This window comes from Electrophorus electricus, chromosome 8 (assembly GCF_013358815.1).
Source record: "Electrophorus electricus isolate fEleEle1 chromosome 8, fEleEle1.pri, whole genome shotgun sequence".
Classification (NCBI taxonomy): Eukaryota; Metazoa; Chordata; class Actinopteri; order Gymnotiformes; family Gymnotidae; genus Electrophorus; species Electrophorus electricus.
The window spans coordinates 2,157,736-2,173,656 of NC_049542.1; the positions used below are offsets into that span (position 1 = coordinate 2,157,736).

At 37.4% G+C, this 15,921-nt stretch overlaps 1 protein-coding gene across 1 annotated transcript; it reads left to right on the top strand.

The window, feature by feature from the left end:
* The first annotated feature begins 6,662 nt into the window (after positions 1-6,662).
* LOC118241871 lies at positions 6,663-11,535 on the top strand. The gene is made up of 7 exons (XM_035529237.1): positions 6,663-6,708; positions 6,822-6,876; positions 7,018-7,211; positions 8,544-8,698; positions 10,081-10,544; positions 10,835-11,040; positions 11,216-11,535. Exons 2-7 carry the CDS (start codon positions 6,861-6,863, stop codon positions 11,411-11,413), a joined length of 1,233 nt encoding a protein of 410 aa, XP_035385130.1. The 5' UTR covers positions 6,663-6,708; positions 6,822-6,860; the 3' UTR covers positions 11,414-11,535.
* Positions 11,536-15,921: the final 4,386 nt, after the last annotated feature.

Here is a 15,921-nt window from a genome sequence, read left to right on the forward strand (position 1 = left end):
AATGGATTAAATTTATTAAGAACGAAGCAAATAAACAAATAAATATATAACGTGACAAATCTGAAATAGGCGGTTTGTGGCAGTCCAGCACAACTTCATATTTGAATTATCTATAGGACTTGATAGAAAAAATGTAAGAAATGCATCCCTCAGCATGTCTTCCAGCAAACCTGTTGACAAACGAGGTGCAGAAGGTGTCGCCTCTATTTTCTAGTTAGACTGGTCCTCCTCACTTTTGTAACAATATGATATCTGAAATAGGTCATTGTGGCAAGCCTGCAAAAGGTTTTGTTTAAATAATACACAGGACTTTATGGGGAGGGGGGATTAAATTTCTGGTGTATTTCCTATATTAACCTAAAGGCAAATAACACAATATTACACATTATTAAAATAAAAAATGCTTTTCGTTTATGGCAAAAAGTTCAACCTAGGCTTTATCTAGAAATCATAATAGACACTTTGATTTTTAAATGAAGAGCAGAATTTATGCACAAAGAGAGCCAGTTTAAGACCAAACCAGATTGATTGTGAAAGAATCCTGAGAAAATGCACAACGTAAACTGTTCTTGTGCTTCAGATGACCTGCTCATGAGAAACCCCTGCATCATCTCGACAGCCCAACACTAACTGCACAAGCAAAACTGTTCAAAATGGTTTCTTTTGATGCCACTGTGACAGTAACAAGTGCATCTAAGACTAATCAAACTTCAAAGACCAGGTGGCCTTTCTTCAGAACTTCTTTCAGAACTTCCAGTTTTCTTCAGACCTTTAACTGATAAGAAATTTAACAGAGACTTTTAGCATCTAAAAGGGCTGTTCTTGCCATCACATTATTACTTTCATGATATCATTTATGATATTCTGTTTTTGTACAAATTGCATTAAATTTGCAGTTCAATTTTATCACTCCCATCTTACTGTGTGATTGTGAAAAAGACACAATGGCAAACACTCCTTAAACGTAAATTAAATTGCATCATATTCCTCCCACGCTTATCCATGAGATAAAAAGACCTGTTTCCTGTGTTAATGAGTGTCCTGAATGAGTGAATGAGTGTCCTGTAGATGTCTTTGTATAGTAAACATCTTCAGACACAAGGCTTTGTCCTTCAGGAGTTTGTGGGATACACAGATATAAACTTCACAATTGACCATTTTCAGCTGATTGTGGAAAGTCAGTAATGTCATAGAATCTACAATGGTGCAAAGTGGATGATTGTATTATATTTACTAAATGGATTAAATTTATTAAGAACGAAGCAAATAAACAAATAAATATATAACGTGACAAATCTGAAATAGGCGGTTTGTGGCAGTCCAGCACAACTTCATATTTGAATTATCTATAGGACTTGATAGAAAAAATGTAAGAAATGCATCCCTCAGCATGTCTTCCAGCAAACCTGTTGACAAACGAGGTGCAGAAGGTGTCGCCTCTATTTTCTAGTTAGACTGGTCCTCCTCACTTTTGTAACAATATGATATCTGAAATAGGTCATTGTGGCAAGCCTGCAAAAGGTTTTGTTTAAATAATACACAGGACTTTATGGGGAGGGGGGATTAAATTTCTGGTGTATTTCCTATATTAACCTAAAGGCAAATAACACAATATTACACATTATTAAAATAAAAAATGCTTTTCGTTTATGGCAAAAAGTTCAACCTAGGCTTTATCTAGAAATCATAATAGACACTTTGATTTTTAAATGAAGAGCAGAATTTATGCACAAAGAGAGCCAGTTTAAGACCAAACCAGATTAATTGTGAAAGAATCCTGAGAAAATGCACAACGTAAACTGTTCTTGTGCTTCAGATGACCTGCTCATGAGAAACCCCTGCATCAGCTCGACAGCCCAACACTAACTGCACAAGCAAAACTGTTCAAAATGGTTTCTTTTGATGCCACTGTGACAGTAACAAGTGCATCTGAGACTAATCAAACTTCAAAGACCAGGTGGCCTTTCTTCAGAACTTCTTTCAGAACTTCTGGTTTTCTTCAGACCTTTAACTGATAAGAACTTTAACAGAGACTTTTAGCATCTAAAAGGGCTGTTCTTGCCATCACATTATTACTTTCATGATATCATTTATGATATTCTGTTTTTGTACAAATTGCATTAAATTTGCAGTTCCATTTTATCACTCCCATCTTACTGTGTGATTGTGAAAAAGACACAATGGCAAACACTCCTTAAACGTAAATTAAATTGCATCATATTCCTCCCACGCATATCCATGAGATAAAAAGACCTGTTTCCTGTGTTAATGAGTGTCCTGAATGAGTGAATGAGTGTCCTGTAGATGTCTTTGTATAGTAAACATCTTCAGACACAAGGCTTTGTCCTTCAGGAGTTTGTGGGATACACAGATATAAACTTCACAATTGACCATTTTCAGCTGATTGTGGAAAGTCAGTAATGTCATAGAATCTACAATGGTGCAAAGTGGATGATTGTATTATATTTATTAAATGGATTAAAGTTATTAAGAACGAAGCAAATAAACAAATAAATATATAACGTGACAAATCTGAAATAGGCGGTTTGTGGCAGTCCAGCACAACTTCATATTTGAATTATCTATAGGACTTGATAGAAAAAATGTAAGAAATGCATCCCTCAGCATGTCTTCCAGCGAACCTGTTGACAAACGAGGTGCAGAAGGTGTCGCCTCTATTTTCTAGTTAGACTGGTCCTCCTCACTTTTGTAACAATATGATATCTGAACTAGGTCATCGTGGAAAGCCTGCAAAAGGTGTTGTTTAAATAATGCACAGGACTTTATGGGGAAGGGGGAATAAATTTCTGGTATATTTCCTATATTAATCTAAATGCAAATAACACAATATTACACATTATTAAAATAAAAAATGCTTTTCGTTTATGGCAAAAAGTTCTACCTTGGCTTTATCTAGAAATCATAATAGACACTTTGATTTTTAAATGAAGAGCAGAATTTATGCACAAAGAGAGCCAGTTTAAGACCAAACCAGATTAATTGTTAAAGAATCCTGAGAAAATGCACAACGTAAACTGTTCTTGTGCTTCAGATGACCTGCTCATGAGAAACCCCTGCATCATCTCGACAGCCCAACACTAACTGCACAAGCAAAACTGTTCAAAATGGTTTCTTTTGATGCCACTGTGACAGTAACAAGTGCATCTAAGACTAATCAAACTTCAAAGACCAGGTGGCCTTTCTTCAGAACTTCTTTCAGAACTTCTAGTTTTCTTCAGACCTTTAACTGATAAGAAATTTAACAGAGACTTTTAGCATCTAAAAGGGCTGTTCTTGCCATCACATTATTACTTTCATGATATCATTTATGATATTCTGTTTTTGTACAAATTGCATTAAATTTGCAGTTCAATTTTATCACTCCCATCTTACTGTGTGATTGTGAAAAAGACACAATGGCAAACACTCCTTAAACGTAAATTAAATTGCATCATATTCCTCCCACGCATATCCATGAGATAAAAAGACCTGTTTCCTGTGTTAATGAGTGTCCTGAATGAGTGAATGAGTGTCCTGTAGATGTCTTTGTATAGTAAACATCTTCAGACACAAGGCTTTGTCCTTCAGGAGTTTGTGGGATACACAGATATAAACTTCACAATTGACCATTTTCAGCTGATTGTGGAAAGTCAGTAATGTCATAGAATCTACAATGGTGCAAAGTGGATGATTGTATTATATTTACTAAATGGATTAAATTTATTAAGAACGAAGCAAATAAACAAATAAATATATAACGTGACAAATCTGAAATAGGCGGTTTGTGGCAGTCCAGCACAACTTCATATTTGAATTATCTATAGGACTTGATAGAAAAAATGTAAGAAATGCATCCCTCAGCATGTCTTCCAGCAAACCTGTTGACAAACGAGGTGCAGAAGGTGTCGCCTCTATTTTCTAGTTAGACTGGTCCTCCTCACTTTTGTAACAATATGATATCTGAAATAGGTCATTGTGGCAAGCCTGCAAAAGGTTTTGTTTAAATAATACACAGGACTTTATGGGGAGGGGGGATTAAATTTCTGGTGTATTTCCTATATTAACCTAAAGGCAAATAACACAATATTACACATTATTAAAATAAAAAATGCTTTTCGTTTATGGCAAAAAGTTCAACCTAGGCTTTATCTAGAAATCATAATAGACACTTTGATTTTTAAATGAAGAGCAGAATTTATGCACAAAGAGAGCCAGTTTAAGACCAAACCAGATTAATTGTGAAAGAATCCTGAGAAAATGCACAACGTAAACTGTTCTTGTGCTTCAGATGACCTGCTCATGAGAAACCCCTGCATCAGCTCGACAGCCCAACACTAACTGCACAAGCAAAACTGTTCAAAATGGTTTCTTTTGATGCCACTGTGACAGTAACAAGTGCATCTGAGACTAATCAAACTTCAAAGACCAGGTGGCCTTTCTTCAGAACTTCTTTCAGAACTTCTGGTTTTCTTCAGACCTTTAACTGATAAGAACTTTAACAGAGACTTTTAGCATCTAAAAGGGCTGTTCTTGCCATCACATTATTACTTTCATGATATCATTTATGATATTCTGTTTTTGTACAAATTGCATTAAATTTGCAGTTCCATTTTATCACTCCCATCTTACTGTGTGATTGTGAAAAAGACACAATGGCAAACACTCCTTAAACGTAAATTAAATTGCATCATATTCCTCCCACGCATATCCATGAGATAAAAAGACCTGTTTCCTGTGTTAATGAGTGTCCTGAATGAGTGAATGAGTGTCCTGTAGATGTCTTTGTATAGTAAACATCTTCAGACACAAGGCTTTGTCCTTCAGGAGTTTGTGGGATACACAGATATAAACTTCACAATTGACCATTTTCAGCTGATTGTGGAAAGTCAGTAATGTCATAGAATCTACAATGGTGCAAAGTGGATGATTGTATTATATTTATTAAATGGATTAAAGTTATTAAGAACGAAGCAAATAAACAAATAAATATATAACGTGACAAATCTGAAATAGGCGGTTTGTGGCAGTCCAGCACAACTTCATATTTGAATTATCTATAGGACTTGATAGAAAAAATGTAAGAAATGCATCCCTCAGCATGTCTTCCAGCGAACCTGTTGACAAACGAGGTGCAGAAGGTGTCGCCTCTATTTTCTAGTTAGACTGGTCCTCCTCACTTTTGTAACAATATGATATCTGAACTAGGTCATCGTGGAAAGCCTGCAAAAGGTGTTGTTTAAATAATGCACAGGACTTTATGGGGAAGGGGGAATAAATTTCTGGTATATTTCCTATATTAATCTAAATGCAAATAACACAATATTACACATTATTAAAATAAAAAATGCTTTTCGTTTATGGCAAAAAGTTCTACCTTGGCTTTATCTAGAAATCATAATAGACACTTTGATTTTTAAATGAAGAGCAGAATTTATGCACAAAGAGAGCCAGTTTAAGACCAAACCAGATTAATTGTTAAAGAATCCTGAGAAAATGCACAACGTAAACTGTTCTTGTGCTTCAGATGACCTGCTCATGAGAAACCCCTGCATCAGCTCCACAGCCCAACACTAACTGCACAAGCAAAACTGTTCAAAATGGTTTCTTTTGATGCCACTGTGACAGTAACAAGTGCATCTGAGACTAATCAAACTTCAAAGACCAGGTGGCCTTTCTTCAGAACTTCTTTCAGAACTTCTGGTTTTCTTCAGATCTTTAACTGATAAGAACTTTAACAGAGACTTTTAGCATCTAAAAGGGCTCTTCTTGCCATCACATTATTACTTTCATGATATCATTTATGATATTCTGTTTTTGTACAAATTGCATTAAATTTGCAGTTCCATTTTATCACTCCCATCTTACTGTGTGATTGTGAAAAAGACACAATGGCAAACACTCCTTAAACGTAAATTAAATTGCATCATATTCCTCCCACGCATATCCATGAGATAAAAAGACCTGTTTCCTGTGTTAATGAGTGTCCTGAATGAGTGAATGAGTGTCCTGTAGATGTCTTTGTATAGTAAACATCTTCAGACACAAGGCTTTGTCCTTCAGGAGTTTGTGGGATACACAGATATAAACTTCACAATTGACCATTTTCAGCTGATTGTGGAAAGTCAGTAATGTCATAGAATCTACAATGGTGCAAAGTGGATGATTGTATTATATTTACTAAATGGATTAAATTTATTGAGAACGAAGCAAATAAACAAATAAATATATAACGTGACAAATCTGAAATAGGCGGTTTGTGGCAGTCCAGCACAACTTCATATTTGAATTATCTATAGGACTTGATAGAAAAAATGTAAGAAATGCATCCCTCAGCATGTCTTCCAGCGAACCTGTTGACACACGAGGTGCAGAAGGTGTCGCTTCTATTTTCTAGTTAGACTGGTCCTCCTCACTTTTGTAACAATATGATATCTGAAATAGGTCATTGTGGCAAGCCTGCAAAAGGTTTTGTTTAAATAATGCACAGGACTTTATGGGGAGGAGGGATTAAATTTCTGGTGTATTTCCTATATTAACCTAAAGGCAAAGGAAACTTCCTTTTTCTTTATCTTTCATCACCTTGTCTTGGGTTTCCTCAGACCTTTGACAGCAATTTCTTTCTGTGTAAGAGGCGGGGTGTGCGTGGTATAAAGGTTCTCCAGTGAGACCTCAACACACTCAACCAGCAAGACGTACAAAGAGTTACAGGTAAGGTTCCCTTCTTAGTATTTGCACATTTTTTATTTTAGGTTCACGAACCAAAACATAGTCCAGTTGTTCTGTTTGATGATATCATTCTAATCTCTTTTACTGAATTATAGGATAACACTGTATACAAGTCTTACCTGGTCTTACATACAATGGCTAACAGCAAAGGCAAGTTTTAATTTATTATTTTTTTCAGAGTGATTGATTGTACTTTTTCCAATTCTTTAGGACATGAGAAGTTTTAGACATTATACCAGCATGGGTGGTTGACCACATGTTTCATTCAAATATGTTTTAACCGATTCACAGAACTTGTGCCAACCAACTCCGTATGGAGTCCAGGATTCACAGAGGAGCTTCTCCCAACTTCTAAGCAGATATCCCTGCTGTACCACATCTCCTACCTGTGTCTGGCTAAGTTTCCAAACTTGGAGAGGCTCCTCAGGAAGCGTGCTGTGGAAACCCAACTTCTCTTTGGATCCTCTGAAGCTCTTCTGCTGAAGGTATGGTGTCAGTGTAGGGTGAGATCTCTGGTCGTTTCTGTATGTCAGGAAGAAAATAATTTATAATGAATTAATAACAATCAATGACTGTATTGTGTAAAACACTGGAATCCAAAGTTATAATGACAGATTGGATATTCTAGTGAACTTACAGCAACACTTCACCTTAAAATATCAGACATAGCAAAAAAAAATATCAAACTGATAGTTTAAAGTTTTCTAGAAAATGTGTTGATAAATTATTTTGCAAATTAAAATAAAGCGATATTCAAAACTACATGCCACCATAATTAACATTAGCCTTAGAAAAGAAAATGGAGTCAGAACTTGGGAATCAAACTGTCCATTTTGTACAATTGATTTATTTTGTACAATCTCTTTTGCTCCATAGAACAAATTTGATTATTTCAAAAGGACTCTCTCATTGCCATAATGACACATTAAATAAAATTATGGTCTTCTCATTTGGGAAAAAAAAAATGTAATTACAGATTGAAATAAAAACTGACAGTTTATTTTAAAAGTGTTATCAATGGAAGAAAAACAAAGTAAATGAAGATCACAATTTTGACACATGTTCAGTAGTAGAGGTTTTGTAACATAATAGCATCTGTTTCTATATTTGAAGAGCATGTAATCAGAGCATGTTCTCTGTTAGCTGGAAGTCTGCTTTTACAATTCAGGAGAAAGAGTGGTGTAAGATGAGACAGACCCTCTGCCTTGGTCAAAAGTCTATAAACTCCTTCCTCTTGGGGCTGATAATCCCCACCTTATTAGGTGAGGCGGATGGGGTTGATGGTTCCGTGTAAATTCTTCATGTTATTAGGAGATTGATGTGATCTGCTGTGTACTTATTCTTATATGATCAATCTAGACAAAGAGTTAAAATTACTACAGCTACAAGGTCACACAGTGTCAGAGTACATTAAGGAAAAAGGTTTAACCAATCAGTATAATCAAATTATTTCACCACTTTAATAAACTATGCACCTCAGTGCTTCACAGTCCACCTCAAGTTAAAATGTTTTACAAGAGAGATATAATACAAGCTGCTACTCTACTGCCTCAGTAACTGATGCTCCAGAACAGAAACTGTGATGATCTTCAGTAATCAGACCTGCTCAAGTACCACAGAACCAATTTGGAATGCAGGAGGTGAGATGTGTGTAATCACATTACCATAAATGTCTCTGAATCCTTAATGAGCTCAGTAACTGGGTTGTAGCCAATATGTCCATCACATGGAGGAACAGCAGCAGCAAAGGTCATATAAGGTGGGAGGTAAATGTTAAATTACATTCTGCATATCTTATGTTATTCCTTCCACCACAGTGTATGGGCACCAGTCATACCCTGGTTTCATCACTGTTTCCAATGCTGATACATGCTATTGAAAAAAACAAACCAACACTGGCGGTAAAGTACCTGGATAAAGCAAGAACCTGGATTGGTGAACTTATTACAGATGTGGACAAGATGGTGCAAAGGTAACAACATGTATTTTTTGCAGCCTAGATCACCATGATGTATAGAAATGGTGTCAAGCAGTGCTGTTCTGTTAGTAGAGAAATGCATGTCAGATTAATAGTTTGAAAGTTAAATAATTATTAGCTTTTAGAGTTCTTCAATTTCAGTTTTATTCTGGTGTCTGTGACGCCTGTGCTGATGTGAAGATTGATATGTTGTACTTTAAAGCTACACTATGTAGATTTTTAGAATTGGCGACCACTCTGGTGGAAGTATGCAACCGCATGAATCATGAACATTTTGTAAAGTGGGTTGTGCTGCCTTCCATTTCCCCAAGTGAATTTATCTGATGATTGCGAGAGCATTCATGTTGAAGGAGTGTTCACAGAGAATTTGATCAGATCTCTCTGGAATGCTCTGTCAGGATGTAAGTGCATTATCTAACTTACTCTTGTAATCATCCAGCAGGTATGCGACAGCCTGGTAGCACAGGTGAAATGTTAGCCAAGTTTCATTTAAAGTTATCGTTGCATACATGAAATGAGAGAGATGGTAGCACTGGAAATAATTTGAGAGATTAAAGGCTTTCCTTGTTCAGACATAAGAGGATAAACTCTGAAACAAAAAAGACACTGTCAGCAAAGTGATTATATAATAATATTAGCGAATTTGCCAGCTAACATTGACTACATAGCTAAAACAGCTTAACATTTACCTTGTACAATACACAAGATAACATTAAATTCCAAATCAATAATAAATTGCTTGCTTGCTTGCTAGCTAGCAAACCACCAACATAATGTACCCGTACACCAATCAAAAATAAACAAACATTCCTGAACCCGTGCAGGCTGTTGCCACCCCTGAAAAGTCAACACAATGTGTAGGAGTCACATGCGGGTAATGCTGCAGAGGATGACTGGGGTTGCCGTTCTGATGTCTCCATGTGAGGCAGTATCTCTATCCTTCAATTCACTGACTTTCAGCCCTGTACACATGCACAGGTATATCAGAACTGTGAGCCACGCCCCCTGTAACATTAGTCAGGGAAACAGCCAATCGAGCCGGACCTTGTTTTTGATCCTGTGCGTGTGATTCGTTAATTCTTAAAAACATCTGATGTGGTTCAGAAAACACTTGCCAAATCTGCCCCAACAGTTCTGAATCTGAATGAATATTTCATGCTTTATAGGGTGACTTGCAGAAAGACACTATATTTTAGCAAAAGGTTTTTCCTCTTGGCTTAGTAATGTGACTTCTTTCAATTTTAACAAACAAATGTTACCTAGTGCAGCTTTAGTGACACAATGACATAGACTGATAACAAATAGCTGGAATCTTCTCAACCTACAGACACACAAAGTAAATGAATGTTGACTATTTTCACACTTTTAATATTTAGCTATGTTCAACACAACGGAGACGTGGCTACAACTACCAGTGACATCATCACTGAAAAGGCAAACACTGAGGCCAAGTCTGAGCAGCTTTCCAAGGAAGTTCAGGAAATGGAGGGAGCTATAAAGACCCTTGAAGAAAAGCTTGCCGGAGTTAGGAACGAGCTTGAAGACACCAAAAGGAAGATAGATGCCAAAAATCTGGAACTTGAGAGTTATGTAAGGGACATGACAAGCAAAAGCTCAGGCCTCGGGATCTTCGCTGCGATTGTGCCATTCATTGGGCCACTCGTCAAGTCCATTTACGATGCCGCAACATCCCCCGCTGCTGCTGCAAAAATCAAAGCTCTTGAAAACCAGCTGAATCAGCTCATCTCTCAAAAGACGGCTCTGATGAACCAACAGTGGAGCATTGAGGTCCAGCAGATTGACTTACAGATGAAACTGGCCAAAGTAAAAATCGCCAAGGGTGAGTGATGATTGGTGATGTCTGCTGGATGACTGTTTTTGTTTATGTATGCTTGTCTGTCTGTTAACAGTTTTTTGAATAGGCTCATGGGTTCTGTGTTTAGTGTTACTGGACCAGTTCATCTCCACACATGTACATTAGTAAATTAGACTGTAAACAATCTATTTTAAGAATACAAAAGTACACAGAGCTCTGAAAACACTTCCATAGCAAAACACTGCACAATTCTCCGGTCCTGTACTCATTGTTGGTTTAAATATGCAGTCTGTGTTTCTGTTTGTGTGTACCAGGCTCTATACCCAGCCCTGTCCACCTGAACGAGGTCCAGCGATATCTGACTAAAATCCAGAACATTCTGATTCAGATCAAAAACTTCTGGGAAAAGGTGCACAGTATGTTGGGTGTCATGCAGAAAACCACGTTTGTTAATGAAGATCTTGTTGATGAACCTGAACTTAAAGAAGAATTTGTGGATTCAATCCAAAAGGCTTCAGAGGTAACTGATATATGAAACATTTACAGTAAAGTAAAATTACAATATACAATGACATTTTTTTAAAATTCAAAAACACTGCACATTAGAGTAATGCTTGATAAGTATAGTGTGGAATCTATTGTTCATTATGTAAGTCAGAACAGTTGTCCAAATGATTTTTGTATCTCTTTTACAGATTTGGTCAATGTTTGGTTGTTCCTGTGGTAAAGCTGCTGAAATATTCAAAATACAATCCAAGGATGCCTATGCGTTCCTGGAGATTGATCCATCGTCTCTCTCTGACGCCGTGTGGCAGGAAGAGTATAACAGTGTTATGGGACAGCTACAGGAAATGAAAGTCTTGAACCAGACTCCAGCAGCCATCCAAAACTAAAGCATTAAATACTACTGTGCATTTCCCCTCTGAGGCTGTCAAATCAAATCCTGTTAATTGGTGGTCATATTTTGGTAATTTTTATAGAAAATGATTTTCTGTACAATCAGTCATTTCTTTTTTAATGAGAACTATATGACCTTGTTGTCAGTCACAATTTACAATGTATGTGTACCTGACTAGAATAGTGTAGATTTCTCATCTAAGCCTCAAATCATTCAAGGCTGAAAAATCTTTCTCCTCTTTTAATCTCTCCAATATTGAACTTTATTGCCATGTGAAACTGCCCATTAAAGCATCTCATAAAGAATCTCAGTTTTTCAAAGCCTCCTACTTTTAAGTTTTTGTGGCCAGTGATTAATCTGTAAAACATGAGGTGGCAGAAGATCACGTGTGAGGAGATCCAGGAAGTGGGCGGAGAGGTCCAGGAGCATAGACACAACAGCTCCAAGTGCTCCAGCTAATGCAGTAGGGTTCCAAACAGACTTAGTGTTGCTATGACGACTGTAGTACAATGACGGGTCACAACCCCCAAATCCTATCAGTTCCATGGGAGGACTGGAAGTGTCCCCTGATCATTTAGCGTGTTAGGTTACATTATACATGTTCAACCTCACGACAAACTTATTTCTCAGAACATGGTGTACTGCACAACTACATTATGCACTTGAAACCCCATAACATGAAAATAGCAACACAAATACCCATATCAGTGAAAGACGAAGTATTTTGTGTATTATGCAAGTGATTTCTTTGGATTACTTCTTTAACAAAAGAACAAAATCAGTTGTCTTTTTTTAGGAGTTCCACCATTTCACATATAGTATTTGATGCATATTCCACCTGTGTATGTTACAGTGTTCTACATATGGTCATTTAATATGCAGACGGCTTTCACACATTTCTGTCATTGGTTCTCCTGGTCCTTCCTTTTCCCCTCTGAAGACTAGAGGAAGACATGCTAGGATATAATTTGAAGACAATCGAGTCAGTCTGTACCACTCATCATCCAATCAGAGACACAAACAGCAGTCTGGTCATGCCCTCTCTGTGTTTTAAACTTCTGATTTACTTTTAGAAGGCAAATAAAGTAAATAGAACCTGATTGTCAACTATATTTTAATCAGAAACTGAAGACTGAAACAGCAGCATTGTGTTGCTTACACTTTTCTCCTAAGCACTGAAACGAAATTGTAGGGAGAAGTCAAAGTACAAAAAGAAATCCCAAGCTTATTGGAATTTTGTTTATGAAATGCTGACTGTAATACGGTTGTCAGCCTGTTTGGTGCAGCTGTTGGGTAGGGCAGCCTGACAAAGTGATCACACTGTGTGTGTTCTCATGGCTTTGCATTGGTTACTACAAGATCTCCTGGGTCAAAGGTCAAACATACTGCTGGGCATTGGAAAATATAGATGTTTCTTTTTGTTTCATTTTAGAGGGTTTTATTATTCTTAATTTAATCTTAAACAGTGTGTTGATCAAGTTAGTCAAAGAGTCCTTTGATTCAACTTGCCACAAGTTTCTGTGTTCACATACTTAACTGTTAGATGATAAAACATGACAAGACACCTTTGTGATATAAGACGTATTCAGTGGCAATGAGAACTGACCAAAAAACTATAAATATAAGCGAAACTGTAAGAGTTATTTAGATTGACTAACAACAACAGTGGGTAATGGTAGCTCAGCGGTTATGGTACTTGACTTGTAATCGGAAGGTTGCTGGTTTAAGCTCCACCACTGTTGGGCCCCTGAGCAAGACCCTCAATTGCTCAAGTTGTATTCTTATATAATTGTAAGTTGCTTTGGATAAAAGAGTCAGATAAATGTAAACAGTCAAAGAATAAAATTTATGACATAGCTAATAGAGTAATAAACTGATTCCAATGAAACAATTTTCACATTTAAGTATTATGCAGTGTTCTGCAATATTAAGGTCAAAGAATTGGGGGGTTTTATAGTATTAACATGGACGTAAGAAAATGTGTTAGTTTCTCTGTTAGGAAGCCCATGAGTCAAACATTCGATCTCTTGAAGTTTAGAGAACATCCCTGCCCACTGTGGAAGATCTTTGTGATCTGTTCTGTTTTTAAATAAGCAAGCTGTTTACTTTGGGTTTATCACCTGCACCAGGTATCGCTCTGCTATTATATTTGTAGTGTGGTGTCCTTCATTTCGGAAATGTTTCTAATTCTATTTCACATAAATACAAACACAGAACAAAAAAGGAATCTAAACACTATGAAAGGGCCACATTCCATCCCTTACTAGGTTACCTGTCTTGTCATACTTTACACTTTACATCTCCATGGAGATGGGCCTGTGGCTGTAATGACTTACATACCAAGGAGACAATATTTCAACATATGGATGGTGCAACAGACGCGTTTGGACAAGCAGGTTCCTGTTTTGCGAAGGAGTATTGCAAAGGCTGGATGTTGAGCAATTGACAACAGTGCTAAGTTGTTCCTCAAATTTAAATGGACTATCAAAAATAAAGTTAAGATTGATTAAAAAAGGATAAATAAAGTTACACTGGGACATTCTTGGTGTTAACCCTCCACAATCTGTTTCTTTTTTCAGTCACTGGTATTTTCTCACTCCTCATTTTCCTTCTTTAGATGTTTCCATCACTTGGCACCGTCACATCTATTAGCACTGCTGTTTTCTGCATCTTATCCACCATCACAAGGCCTGCTTGTTTCGCCACTACTTCCTTTTGTGTATTTCAATGGTGAACACACACACACACTAATATATATAGGAGTGGCTAATTGCCAACACAACAAACAAAACCCACACTACCAAAAGAAGCACCACAACTAACTACACTTTACAGGACAAAAATAAAATACAATCCTACACTAACTCCCTGACAATAAACAGACAATAACCCCGAACCCAAACAAACTGGCACCACTCCCTACAATCAGCAATTATACATATAAACATACACAAAAACCTTTCATCTATCACAGGGATCACAATAATAAGCAAAACACAGGGAATGCTCACATACAGATCTACACATACGCAAACACAAGCTAACTAGGGGTATCACAAGACAAGGTAAGCACAGCAAAGATTACAAACTCACAAATCATACAGCAGTGCACCAATTCAAGAATGAGCTTGGGCAAGCCACCGTCGTTTTCCAGCAGCAGGGTCCTTATATAAGCCACAGCAATCACAGCAATCACTCAACGATGGGCGGGACCAGCAACAAGGTGCACAGACAGCCACAAATCCCGAACTTGACCAGGAGCACACTGCACTCCAGGAGTGTAACCCCCCCCCCCCCCCCCATTATGTGTGAGACCTGTAGGGGAAAAAAAAAACCAGACTCCAGCATACCTTAAATTCTCAACTAGTTGTCAGCAATCACATTCTCTAAACCTTTTTTATGAACTATCTTGAGAGGAAATCCCTGTATTATATTGACCATCGCATGAGTCGTGGTTAGAGTTACACATCTGGTTCAAAAACACCAAAGGATTAGGATCAGTATAAACAGTGATTAGATCTGAACTACCATCAAGATAAACTTCAAAGTGTTGCAGAGCAAAAAGCAGTACAGGGGTTTCTTTCTCAATGGTACTATAAGCTAAGTGATGTTTTACAAACTTCTTGAAAAATAACAAACAGGGTGGTCAATACCAGCTGAATCCTCCTGTAGGAGTCGACGTTAAGACAACATCTGAAAGGTTTTTACAGAAGCAACGGTAGTAGCCAGCCATCCCCAAAAGTCATCCCCGACGTAGGTCCCGTTTTGTCCTAGGAACCGGAACACTTTTGATGGCTTGTACCTTAGCATCCAAGGGACGCACCTGTCCATGACCCACCATTTTTCCAAGGTAGCTAATCACGGTTTTCCCAAATTCACACTTTAAGACTAACGAAGCACCTCGCAACCTAGAGAATACAGTCTCCAGTTTCCTCAAATGCTGTTGCCATGTATCTGAATATACAACAAGGTCATCGAGATAAGTTTCACAATTTAATACACCTTTCAAAATAATAGTCATAAGCCTTTGGAAAGTAGCATGGGCATTACGCAATCCAAAAGGTGTGTATTGCAGAAAGGTATCCGGTGTAGCAAAAGTGGAGATCTCTGATGCACGATCAGTAAGAGGGACCTGCCAATAACCTTTAAGTAAATCTAATTTGCTGACAAACTTTGCAGAACCCACTCTATCTACAAAATCTTCCATTCTGGGGAGAGGGAATTAATCCGGTACTGTAACGGTATTCACTTTCCGGTATTCCATGCAAAAAATGAAAGTACCGTCAAACTTTGTTACTAACAGACATGGTGAGCACCAGGAACTACTACTGGGCTTAGCAAGATTATTTGCCAACAAATATTAAGTCTCTTTATTCAGCAACAATCGTTTCTGAGAGCTCACACGATAGGGATGCTGTTTAATTGGCGAATGACCTTGTACATCAATATCATGCTCTAAAACCGATGTACGGGTAGGTACATCAACAAAAAGAGAAGGGTACC

Coding starts and splice junctions, on each gene's coding strand:
- LOC118241871 (XM_035529237.1), top strand. Junction 7,212..8,543: donor CTGAAGCTCTTCTGCTGAAG/GTATGGTGTCAG, acceptor CTTCCACCACAG/TGTATGGGCACCAGTCATAC. Junction 11,041..11,215: donor CAATCCAAAAGGCTTCAGAG/GTAACTGATATA, acceptor TCTCTTTTACAG/ATTTGGTCAATGTTTGGTTG.